This window comes from Echinops telfairi, unplaced genomic scaffold (assembly GCF_000313985.2).
Source record: "Echinops telfairi isolate 266 unplaced genomic scaffold, ASM31398v2 ScPeMD7_7;HRSCAF=31, whole genome shotgun sequence".
NCBI lineage: Eukaryota > Metazoa > Chordata > Mammalia > Afrosoricida > Tenrecidae > Echinops > Echinops telfairi.
Window position 1 is genome coordinate 4,108,148 of NW_022103904.1, and position 13,326 is coordinate 4,121,473.

The 13,326-nt window shown below is 42.4% G+C and overlaps 1 protein-coding gene across 1 annotated transcript in view; it reads right to left on the reverse strand.

Annotated features, from left to right (window-relative positions):
• Positions 1–4,607: 4,607 nt before the first annotated feature.
• AMPH (amphiphysin) overlaps positions 4,608–13,326 on the reverse strand; it is a 147,718-nt gene continuing 138,999 nt past the window's right edge. Inside the window, exons 20-21 of the mRNA XM_045286282.1 lie at positions 11,607–11,683; positions 4,608–5,941 (exon numbers count right to left, since the gene is read on the reverse strand). Of these exons, the coding sequence (XP_045142217.1) occupies positions 5,768–5,941; positions 11,607–11,683 (251 nt within the window). The 3' untranslated portion in view covers positions 4,608–5,767. The remainder of the gene's footprint in view (positions 5,942–11,606; positions 11,684–13,326) is intronic.

Genomic DNA, 13,326 nt, shown 5'->3' on the forward strand with positions numbered 1-13,326 from the left:
GGCAAGATTTAGAAAAAGTTCCTTTAAACCCAAGATGTGCTATTTATTAATCATAGTCCAGTGTACAGTAACTGACACTTAGCAGGAGCTTGCTTGACAAATGTTTAATGAGTAAATGAACAGACTGGCTTGGAAGAAATAATAGGACAATCCAACAGAAGCATCTTTTGGACACCTGAAACCTGAACTGAGGGCTAGAAATGGTCTGCTGCCCCACCCGCCCGTGACTCCCACCCCAAACACTCATAGGGAGAAGGCAGAAAATTTAGTATAAGGGATAGTGAAGGAACGATCAGAGAGCAGAGAAGAAAAATAGGTATCTTGGAATCACAGGGAGAGTTTTGGAAAAGCTTAGTAGCATTTCCAAACACCACACAAATAATTTGGTGGTTACTGGTCAGTTGTTACAGAGCAGATATAACAGCATAAAAAGATAGAGTTTGATGATACTTATTGGTGGGGAGGATGGGATGGTATTAGCCAGTGACAAGGCCTCTGTGGCGGACTCATTTACATGGCATTCGCATGTGTCAGGAAAGGTTTCTTCTGCGCTCACTTCAGATGCCCTGCCCTTGTTCTGGGTGGCACAGGGTGAGAGGGGATAAATAATTCTGACTCAACCCACAGCTATAAATCTCCCGTGTGTTGGAACTGATATCACAGGGATTTGGTAATCCATGATGGTAAGAGACCGAGAGGAAGCCTCTGAAATAGCTTCAAGGTATCTCACCTTCTTCTTGATTTGCATGGATTTAATTTGCATGTCTCAATGATGTTTTGCATCAAGTCAATATATGTTGACATACTGCAATCTTAGAAATGGAAAAGAATAACCAGTGAGTCACAAAATATTTGGAGGGACGTTAAAAGCATTCAAGCAGATTTTATTGTGCATATATATAGATATATACAACCCATAGATGGCACTTATCAAATCCATGCTGCCCATGAATAGCCAGGGCTTGCCTCATCCTGGGGCAGTGCACGACTGAGCAATCATAAAATAGGTAGAAGGCAGGCAAGGGCCGAAATTGTGCTAGCAGTACCACATGGTGCTCAATTTTGTTTGCCAAGAGAAGACTGGTTCCGTCTTCTCCACGCAGCTAACAAATACGAGTCTCCATTTCGTCTGTCTTAGGAAGAGGCTGCAGGCTTGTGGGAGAGTTGCTACACCACTGTGTAGCGATATTGTGTAACCAGTGACCAGGCCTCCAAGGGCTGGCCCTTCATGCTTGTTAAAATTTTTAATTGGGTTCCAAGAAAAAACTCGAAGGCAGCTTGGGCTCCCGTTTAAAAGCAGTGAGGTCCTCAACCAGGCAACTCAGTCTACTTCTAAGGCTTCGAAGGGTTAAGTCTTAGGATTTGTGAGGAATAAACTCCGAGGCTTCAATCATTCAACTTTTAAATCTGTGGTTTTCTCAGAACTTTGACAGAGATTCAGGAGGATCTTTAATGGATCAACAGAATAGACAGAGGGGTCAGGCTGGTACTTGCCGAATAGCTGAACCTTGGCTTTCTTGTGTGATAAGGAATGTTTGAGTAGTACAAACAGTTGACATATGTGGCTGCTAACTGAAAGGTTGGAGGGTGGAATCTACTCAAAGGAGCTTAGGAAGAAAGGCCTGGTGGTCTATGTCTGAAGAATCAGTCACTGAAAACAGAAAGCACAGTTCTACTCTGAACCATGACTTGGAGGGGGCTTCATGGCATCTGGTGACAACTAAAAGGGGGCTCCCTCTTTCCTGGCAGCCCAAGTCGGGAAGGGAGTGGGGCTCCAGCTGGGTGCCAACTCAGAGAGCTCAGCCCTGGCTCCAGTGGACAGAAATTGCATGAAGCTTTCTAAGCTTTCAGGCTCTTGATTTTACTGCAATGTTATTAAGAAATCAATATCCAGGGAACTTTGCTTTGCAATTATTTAAGGACAAGTAAAAAAATACTGCTACTAGGATTCCAATTCATATCTGCATGGGTTTACAACAAATACATCTTTCAGTGCATCTCTACACTCGGTGGATGGCTGCCAACAACTCTTCCCAGTAATTCACCTGTTTCAGTCTCATTAAAAAAAACAGAAACTAAACTCACTGCCATCGAGTCCCTGCTGAGTTATGGTGACCCTACAGGGTAAGGGGTAGAACTGCCCATGAGGATTTCCAAGATTCATTATGGGAATAGAAAGCCTCATCTTCCTCCTGGGGAGCAATTGGTGGGTGTGAACTACTGACCTTGTGGTTAACAGCCCATCATGTAACCTCTATACCATGAGGGGTGCCTTTCGCCTTGGTAAGGTGCCTTCAAAATCAAGGTGCCATCCACACGGTGGCTTCTGAGCGGATCTGCTGGATCAGTTAAATTCAAGGTAGAGAGGTCCACTTGAAAGGTTAGAGACCTGCTCTTTGTGGAATTACAAAATGACATAATTTCTTGAAGGATAGAAGATAGAAGAGGCTTAAAAAAAAAAAAAAAAAGGAAAACTCCATTGGTGAGAGAAAGGCCAGGAAAACTACCAAGGCATTGCCTTTTCCTTCACAACAACGCCCTGCAGCTTCTCCACGGGCAGCCAGGGCAGTCCTGGGGTAGGTTCTTCGAGAATCTACCCTCCAGCTCTGGTCTGGCCCTTCCGACTTTTTGTGGTTGTTCCCCTAAACTCAAAGAACATTTCAAAGGAATGTAATTTGAGTCCTGCAGAGTGCCAAAATGACTGTTTTTAACATGCTATAAATTGAAGAGCGCAGAATCATTTGGGCAAGTGTGAGAGAGAAGGAGACATCGCCTCAGAAGCATATTGGCTCGGATAGCGGGTCTACCGAGCAACAAAAGCTTCACATTTTGATAGCTTTGTTTAAAAAGGGTCTTTATGGTTTAATAGCAACACTTTTTGACCTACCCTCAAATACATCACTCAGGGGAAATGAGGGACTACGGGTGGAATTGTGGAGAAAGACAGAGAGTATATATTTAATAAGAACCACTTTGTAACTATTTGAGGGTCCACATGCCACAGGAACCTTACACTGGGGAGAGAAGGGGCCAGTGGAGTTCCTGGGCCAGGGCTGTTTGGAATCAATGTATCTACGCATTGCCTCCTACCTGAGCAGATCAAGTGCCCATAGCAGGCTGGCAAGAAAGGCCACGTGAAAGGGCAGAGAGCCTCCACGCTAGGAACTACAGAAACGTGTCGGGTGGTGTAGACTTGAAACCATTTAGAAAACCTCTCCAATAAACTACATCCACTTCATATCTGTAGACACCTGTGATGACAACTCTCCCTATTCCCTCATCCCTCCGGCTTTCCATACACTGAGGATGCACGGGTCTTGAAAATTCCTGCAATAGCAACAAAAGCTGATCGCTTGTATTAGGTGTTTACAAAAACAAATGAAAACCTTCCCCCCACCTAAAACAAAAACAAAGGACTGTAAACCAAGACAATATAGCAAAGTTAAACCCTGTCAGTTTGAAATAACCTGTTAAGTTCACCAGGGGTGGGTTCCAGTGAGCAGGCATCTAGACAAGGTCCAGCTATGGTGTGTACTCTGAAAATTCCTTGGTGGCACAATGGTTTATCACTTGGTTGCTAACTAAAAGGTCAGTGGTTCAAATCTCCTAGTGACTCCAACGGGAAACACAATCTGGCGATCTGCTGAGATTTGTGTCCCACAAAGCCGCGGGGACAGTACTGCTCTGTGATTAGGGATGGCCCCGACGGCCCCAACCACAGTCCGGAGCAGGGGCGGGAGTTTCAGAGTAGCTGATTCAGCTGTGGTGATCACCGTTCGAGAGGATGGGTGCATTTTCCAATTAAGGTCCTTTATTTCCCCCCAGCTGTAGCTTGTAACACCTGCACATCTCAAGGTCAGCACTTCTGCAATAAATCGTACTGCATTTAATTTGCTGAATTTTCAGTGACAGGGCTGGGCGCTGCATGCAATTTCTTTGGTACTAGCATTCATGAAGCCGCAGCTTCCTTATAAATTTTCCCTTGGAAAAACCTCGCGTCCATAACAGCTCTTTCTCTATTAGCACGTAAACCATCAACATCAGCCATCCACTAGGGAATGTCCAACCATGAATCTGAGATGTGGACCACATTTAGAAGTCTAAGAATGCACATTTTTGATCAGCTCACCCTGGGTGCAGAATTGCATTAGCAGGAAGGAGTCTAAATCAAATGAAAGGTTATTGTTTTAAAAGTGATCGTCTGTAACCAATGACCTGATGAATGGACTTTTGTATTACATCTGACCTCTCGCTCACTTTGTAAATGCACCTGCAAACATGCATATGACAGAAAGAAAAGTGAACAAGAAATGAAGGTGGTGTGAGAAGGAACTGCTGCTTATGAAGGCAGTGAGAGACTGATAGACCCGGGCTGGTCCTTCATTCTGCAGCTGTTATTTGTGCTCCAGTAGCTGCTGGACATCAGCGGCCACCGCGGGACCCAGCAATGACTGAATGAAGAGGCTGGGGAAGGAAGGCGGGGCTGCGGACGACAGCCCCTGAGGGCTAACAAGCATATTTCTGCACAAATAACAACTTCCAGGAGAACATCTGCCTGAAGCAAGATTTCCAAGACAATGACTCATAAGAAGGAATTAGGCTAAAGCTTGGAGTTCACCAAAGGTTTATTTGAAATGACACAACACTGAAAACATAATTGTTACAGATGACTTGTTGATACAGCATACATCAGCTATCTTATTTTAGGACAACCCGTGAAGATGAGTTGCATAAATAGAAAGAGGTGAAAATATATAGGAGCTTTTTTTTTTTTTAAATAGTGTTCTTTTCTTTTGTGGGGTGGGGATGGGGGTGGATTTATATGCTCCATTATCTAGCCAGTCTCAACAAAATAGACACTAAGACTACTTAGCTGGCCATCCCACCGGTCTATCTCCAGCTCCAGCAGCTGGACTTCAAGATAAGCAGGCACTGCTGTCTCTAAAGGGAGCTGCCGCTCTGACTTGCTGTTCGTCATCTCACCCTGCAGAATGCACATTACAAACACAGATACTGTCCACTGTTTTGGCAATGAGATGGCTGGATTTGCCCGGAGGCAAAACTGCAATTGTAATGCCAGACAGAAGAAGAGCAATGCATGTATCAATGACACTGGAGCGGCAAAGGCCAAGATCAGAAGGAGAAGATTCAGCTATGCGTATGTAGACTTCCGCATACGCATAGATCCAGGAGGCATGGGAACCAGCCTGTGTGACTGTGTGTGCATATATCCACATACATATGCAGTTGCATTGGTAAAGAACATGGAAAACGTTGCAGCAATTTAGTTTTGAACACAGTAAACTCGAGAAGGGCTGGGGGAGCGCACGTGCTCACATCCGCGGGGGGCGGGGTTCAGAACACCTTGGACTACAGGAGAACTCATCACGGCTTCTGCACGGGCAGCAACTCAGGACCACACTTGGTGCGGGGCAGTTCTGGACCTCGTCTGGAGGAAGCTAATTCAGAAGTGGTGGGGGTGGGGATCAAGTACAAGAGTCACCACAGCTCGGACAAAGCACAAACAACCTAATTACCAATTACTAATTACTTGTGGGAACAAGTGAGGACGTTTTCCCCCCCTTAATTCACTTTTTTTTTTCTTTTTATACTGTTTTGCACACATGCTCCTTGGAGATGTCTTTCCAAGCTTTGTCTGGCATCAGTCTGTAACTCACTAATAGTATAATAGCAAAAGTGAACGCATCGGGTTTCTGTGAAGGTTTAAAAACCCAGCAGGCAAGCACTTCCTGTAATACTTGTGGCCCTAATCCAGGCGTCGGGTGAAGTTCTCTGGGAAGAGGCCTTTGTAGGCAGCAAGGTCTTTGTGCTGAAGCCAGTCTGATTCCTTCACTCCCACCAGCCAGCCTGCATCCTGTAAGGTAAAGACAAGGGATTCAGGTTCCAATGAGCCACGCAAAAAATATGCATCCTGGTGAAGCTAGTGGGTAGGCACTGAGCTCCTAGCCTCAAGATTGGTGGTTCAAATCCACCTGCCACTCTGCAGAAGAAAGATGAGGCTGTCTGCTCTCGTAAAGGATTACAGCATTGGAAAATCTATGGAGTGCTCTATCAGTGAGACTAAAACTGATGGCAGCTCCAATTAATAAAATATGCAGGATCCAATGAATCCACTCTAAAATATCCCCATAGCCACTAATGAGTGAACTATTCAGAATCCAGTGAAGCTACTTAAAAAACAACAACAACAAACAATCGTCACTGCTGGCTGGGGGTGGGAATGGGGAGATAATAATGCTGAGTACGAGAATGAAGACAATACTATAAAACAGATTGTGGTGGTGACTGTACAACTCTTCCTGATGGGATCGAACTATTGAATTATGTGATCTGAATTATATGCCAATAAAACGGTTGGACAAAATTCTCACTGTCAATAATGTATGAGATAATGGTTCCCCACCATGGGAGTCATCTGAGAGAACATCACATCGTCTGCACAAGCAACCTACTCAAGACCCCATGCTTGGGGTAGGGTCATTCTGGACAAGCTTAGAACATAGGGCTGATAAAGCCATAACTAAACCAAGCCCACTGCCATCGAGTTAATTCCAACTAGTTCTTAGAGTTTCTGATACTATTAATCTACGGGAGCAGACAGCCTCATCTTTTCCCCTCCGAACAGCTGGTAGGTTAGGGCTTGTGGCTAGCAGCCCTTTGCCTAATCCACAGCACCACCAAGGATCTTTAGAAGGTCTCTATTTCATCCTGGCCCACTTGCTTAAAAGAGGTCACCTATTCCCTGGCTCACACCATGTAACCTAAAAAAACCCCTACCTGTAGAACTTGTCCAATACTGAGTTAATATATGCTGTTTATATTAATATCATTATTACAAAGCCCGATTTTTCAAGTTTACTTAAGCTCCAAAATAACATCTGATGTCCTGACATTCTGTTTGCAGAATCATCACTCTAACATTTATCTGTCAGTATAAAAGTGGCACCATAAAATGTGAAGCCAGAGAGCCAGAGGTTGGTAAAAAGTCGACCGACAGATAGATGGTCATAAAGTCACAGCGGCCAGTGCTCCAAACTGAGAAAGGGAGGCCAGCCACAGTGTGCATGGGATGAGCAGAGTCCAGCTGGGAAAAGCTGAGTAGGACGGAACAGTATTAAACATACTGACTGGGTGAAATGGGACTCGTGGGGAATGATTAGTTACTCCATCCAGGAAGGGGATCCCACTTATGATGAGGGATGACAAGATCTCATCTGAATCAGTCCCCAATATAGTTCAAGTACATCAGATAAAACGAGGTCTGAAAAAATTAAAGAAAAAAGCTGAATACATTTCCTTTTGATACTATCTGAGACTATAAATTGTTGCTGCTTTGCAGGCAAGAAATATAAAGACTTAGACAGGCCAATGTTTGAAGGCTGGGGGAAAAAACTTAGGGAAAAAAATGACTCAATAAAATAACTGATAAAACTGGCTGATGAGGAAAATGCCTGTTTAAAATTATGATGTTATACTTCTGAAGGACAAAGACAATAGATGCTAACTAAATATTTTCGAAATGTCTAGATAAAGGCTCATTTTTATCCCCACTGTCCTCATTTAAATTTATTTACAGTGAGTGAAAAAACCTAAGGGACCCACATAGAGTCAAGCACTTAAAAACCGTTTCCGTGAAGGAAAAAACACAAAGAGCAGGCATATACCCAACTTATATATTCTGAAGCACAACGTAGAAAGTGAAGAATGTCAGTTAGATAATTTTTCAGCTGAAGAAAATATGCGAAACTGTGCTTCGATGCTTAGAATACATGGTACACAAATATTTTCAGATTGACAATGGCAAAATAGCTTGTCTTGCAATAATGTTTTGCAGAGAACAATTAAAAATCATGGGATACCGATATACCTACATAGACACACATGCACTGTAAACAGAAAGACAGAAAATAAAGGCAAGAGAAAAATACAGAATTCATACAGTTAGCATAAGAAAGCTGGTCCAACTACATTTATATCAAAATAGACTTTGAGATAATTAGGACTGTCAGAGATGACAGAGTAGTTAAAAGCTCAGCCAATCATTCCGAAGGAGAAAGATGTGGCAGGCAGCTTCTACAAAGATTTACAGCCTTAGACATTCCCTGGGCAGCTCAACTCTATTTTTCATGGTTGCTATGAGTCACAATTGAATTGACAGCAATGTAATCTGTGTACACACACACACACACACACACACACACACATTTCCTATATATGAGTGTGCATATGAATTCTTTGCTATATAATACATAATATAAACATTACAATGTTTTTATAACAGGGTTGCGTGTGTGCGTGTGTGTGTGTGTGTGTGTGCCAGCCAGTTTGTCGATCTGTTGTACAGTTTGTGGTTTGCATGTTGCTGGGATGCTGGAAGGTAAATCACTGATATTTCAGGTACCAGCAGGGTCACCCATATTGGACAGGTTTCAGTGGTGCTTCTACAGTAAGACTTGGATAAAGGACCTGCTGACCTACTTTTAAAAAATAACCAATGAAAACCTTATGGATCATGAAATAACACCGCATAACTAGTTTACTTTGGGCAAATCATCAGGAGGGATCAATCACTGAAAGAGGAAATCATAACTGGTGAAGTCCAGGACCAGAGAAAGAAACACCGAGGGATATGGATTGGGGCAATGATGAACTAGAGCATGCAAATGTGAGGATGATGCAGGAGTGGGCAATGCTTTGTTCTGTTGTACCCGGGACTACTGTAAGTCAGAGTCTACTTATTGTAGCTGTATTATCTATCTATCATCTATCTATCTATCTATCTATCTATCTATCTATCTATCTATCATCTATCTATCCATCCATCCATCTATCCATCCATCCATCCATCTATCCACCCACCTACCCACCTGTCTGTCTACAAGATGCAAACACACATACCCAATTATTTGAAACATTGGAAACCAACCAAAAGAAGTCAGTATTCAATTCTGGAAAGTTGGGAAGTGCACTGGGTAAGATCTACGCTAATCCAATTTTCCCTAAGAATTCTGCAATCCTGTCGAGTCAGGCAGCTAGAGCTCACTAAGAAGAGAACTACCCATTTTAAATTAAAGTGACAGGTCTAGGAAGACAACATATACTATTCAATCAGTATAAGACAGTAGACTTCAAGACAAGGAGTACTGTGGGATATGAGGACAGACATTTCATAATGGCAGGAGTGAATTCGTCCAGAAAATTAAGAAATCATAAACATGCATGAATTGAATAACAACATAGTGGTTACATAGTGGGGGGTTGGCAGTTCAAAACCACTAGCCACTCTGCTGGAGAAAGATGAAGCATTCACTCCGGAGAAGAGTGACAGTCTTGGGAATTCACAGGGTGGTTCTACCCTGTCCCACAGGGTTGCTGTGAGCTGGAAGTGACTGGATGGCAGTGAGAGAGATGACTGAAACAAATGCTGACAGAACTAAATAGAGAAATAAACAAAGCTATACTGGTGGTTGGAGACCCTAACTCCCCACCCCTCCACCGCCCCCATCACTTACTAATCCTAGCCTGCTAGTAGTTGTCTGACAGATGCCCTAGGATTGTCCTGTAAACAAACATGTCTACAAATGAGGGTTTTTTCCTTTCCAATATTTCTTTCTTTCTTTCATGTTTCTTCCTTTATTGCACCTTTGGTACAATGCTGCCTCAAAAGTGGGAAGAACATATGATATCCTTTTCTTGTTCCCAATCTTACAGGAAAACATTCTCAACCTTTTTGCACTAACTATGTTATGTTTAGACTTTTTTAAAGGAAGCTTAGTGGCACTGCAGATTAAGCATTGGCTGTGGCTAACTGTAGGTTAGTGGTTCAAACACACAAGCCACTCCGCAGGAGAGGGATGAGGCCACCTGTTCCAGTGATGACTCGGAACCCCTACAGAGGGTTGCTATGAGTCCGAACCAGCTCGGTGGCAGGAGATTGGTCCGGCGTTCATAGATGTGCTTTCCGGAGCTGGAGCACATCTCCATGTGGAGCTCGAAGAGCACTTCTGTGATGAACATATGTTAGATTCTGTCAATGCCTTCTCGGCATTAATAAGATGATTGCTAGGTGTTCCTCCTTTATTCTGTTCATAGAGTGAACTACAGTGCTTCATTTTCAAATTACCAACCAAGCTTGCATTTCTGAAATAAAGCCTATTGCTTATTCCTTTTAGATGTTTATGGATTTCATTTATTAAATATTTTATAGGGATATTTGTTTTTTTATGGGGTATATTGTAATTTTTCCATGTACTGTCCTTGTCAGATTTTATCATAAGGATAATGCTGACCACATAACATGAATTAAGAAACATTCCTTCTTCCTGTCTTCTGAAAGAAAGTGGGTATAATTGATATTAAGACATTCCTAAACTTTTTAATGAAATTCACCAGTGATACTATCTGGCTCTTAATGGAAGGATTTCTTTAAATCCCATATTCAATTTCCCAATAGTTATTGAGATAGTTAATTGTGCCAACCTTGCCGATAAACACATGTAGGGTTAATTGAAGGACAGAGGGAGGTCTCTTGCTTTGTGATGGTCGGACCAGGGTGCAGCTGTCTTAGCCAGTTCCCTGCTTCAGCTGACAAGGCTCACTTCCTACAAGACATCCCTGAGGAGAAGCCACATGGACCTACCCCGATGCAGCCCTGGGTGCTGGAGCACCCGTGTGGAGACCCCTGCCAGTGCTGAGATGCTTACATGTTCACTGATTTGGCCTTCCTCTTGCAGTCATGTGTTTTGTGTCTTGCACATGTTTTGTGAGATGGAGGAGGACTTTGTGGATTGGTGCCGGCCATATGGGTTAATGTTGGACTTGTGGGCTTGGGCAGCACTGGGTTTGGATGTTTTCTTGATGTGTATCATCTTTATATAAAACACTCTCATACATATGAGATTCTATGGATTTGTTTTTCTAATGTACTCAGACTAACATAGTTTTGAAGCTATTCCCGTGATTTTTTGTGTCCATTTTACCAAGTTATATTATAAGAAATGTGCAGTTATTTAAGTTGGTGAAATAATTGTCGGAAACTTTATCACACTAATTTTTAATTAAACTTGTACTGTATTTGAGCTAAGCAGACACAGTACTTTTTTGCTTGAAATTGATAATTAATGATTTACCATCTTTGCTCCGGAAAAGTCCTTTTAAGGTTTTAACAATTTACTAATCCTTCCAGAGAACCAACTCTTGGCTTTCTTTTACACCTTAGATATCTTTTTTTATTGCATTGATTTCTGATGTAATTTCTATTACTTATTTCCTTCTATATAATCTGTATTAAACCTGATTTGTTTTTGTCCTCTTAAGTTAAAAATATAGAATCTCCATGATTACTGTGGAATTAAAAAACCAACAAAACTAAAGTGTATTCTATGAGGTATGGATTATTCTGAAGTAAAATTTTCAAATCATTAAGGTTTTTACTAATATATCCTTTGAGGATACATTAGTGGTATGAACTTCCAATTTAATTCTATATAGTTAGAGGTTCTTCTGTTGGCCCCAGCACCTTGTCTACATAGATTAAGTATATTATCAAGAGAAAAAAGCAAACTTCAGGGATATGGAAGCTTAACCTCAAAAGCAGTGACGTTTAACTGTATTTTTAGAGGAAAAGGCTCATAAATATCTTTGGAAATTATAGTCCTCCTTTCTAGAAAAAAATATCAAGAGACACATTTAAGTATTTTACATACAATATTGAGGGTACATAAATCCCATGAGCAAAATAAAATTGGATTCTTAGCATTTGTGGTAGTTACATAATCTGGTATCAATTTGAGGATTAAGAGTATAGGGGAGGAGTCTAGCCTGTCAATCAGGTGATAGCCAATGAGGCCTCTGTGTGGGCATGTCCTTCTACTGAGGATTCTGGGAACTCCTGTATTCCTCGCTGGAGGCAGGGAGCAGGCTCACTCCCTGTGAGACGTCCCTGTGGAGAAGACACATGGAGAGAGGCGTGGAGACCCCTGCTAGCACTGAGAGGCTTACAACGCAACTGGATCCACAAGACTTCCCACCCACTGGCCTGTGATCTTCCTGCATTCGGTCTCATTGCATGTGTTTCATGAGTCTGAAGAGGAATTTATAGATTGGTATCAGACATATGGGCTAATAAGGGACTTATAGACTTGATCTTGACTGGGCTGTGATATTTTCTCAATATTCAATTGCTCTTGTATATAAAGCTCTTTCTTATACACATATGAGTGTCTGTGAATTTGTTTCTCTAGTCTACCTGGACTAACACAGCATTTTAACATCAGGTTACGCAGCCAGAAAGATTTTTTTTTTAAGAAAGTGAAAAAAGATTAATACTACAAAATGTATGTATCTTGAAGTATACATTTCATTAAGCTTTGACAGATATTTCCATATAGCCCATCCCTGTATAAGACAGAATGCATTTTCATGACTCTAGAAAGCTTGTTCAGGTCTTTTCCCATTCAATTTCCACCCCTACTGGGGGGACCTTTGCCAATGGAGATTTTGGTGGCCCAGAGCTCTATTAGAAAACAAGCATGGCCCAACCTCTCACCTGTTACCCACCACCATCAAGCTGGTTCCAATGCATAGTGACCTGATACAGGGCTTCTAAGATGGTAAGTCTTGATGGAATCAGACAGCTTCGTGTTTCTCCCACGCAGTGGCTGCTGGGTTTGAACCACTGAGCTTGTGGCGAGTAGCCCAATGTCTAGCCCACAAGGGCACCAGAGCTCCTTGGGCTCAGAAAACAATCTATTGTGGCCCACATCAACGGGTAGAGTTTGGGCACCAATATTCTAGTTAGAAATGACAAAAAAACTCTCTTACATACAAACGATGCCCTATGCAAACATTCCCAATTCCCCAAGCAATTAGAGAGCTCATTTAGGAGCTCAGCAAGCTCTCACTAGGAGGATGGCGCTTCCTACCTCGACAGGCATTGGTGGGCTCACCGTCTAGTTTCCTATCTTCCTAAAAGACCAAAGGAAGTGCAATACTAACCCCAGGAAGTCTATGGAAGCGGACAGTGTCTGCACATACCGAAGACTGGGTTAGCAAGCCAGAGACAACTCCCTATGAACTGGGTGTGGTCAGAAGTGGTCATCCTTCTAAAATGAAAACCAACAACCCACACATGTGACATAGGTATCCTGAAAACCCATAGTTCAATGCTGCGTTCTTATATGCTGTTGGGTGTGTGTGTGTGTGTGTGTGTGTGTTGTAGCATCTCAGAAGATGGAAATGTCATCAGAAGGCACCGTATCCAGTGACCTTATGTAAAATCAAACCAAAAGAAACCCAGTTGGTCCG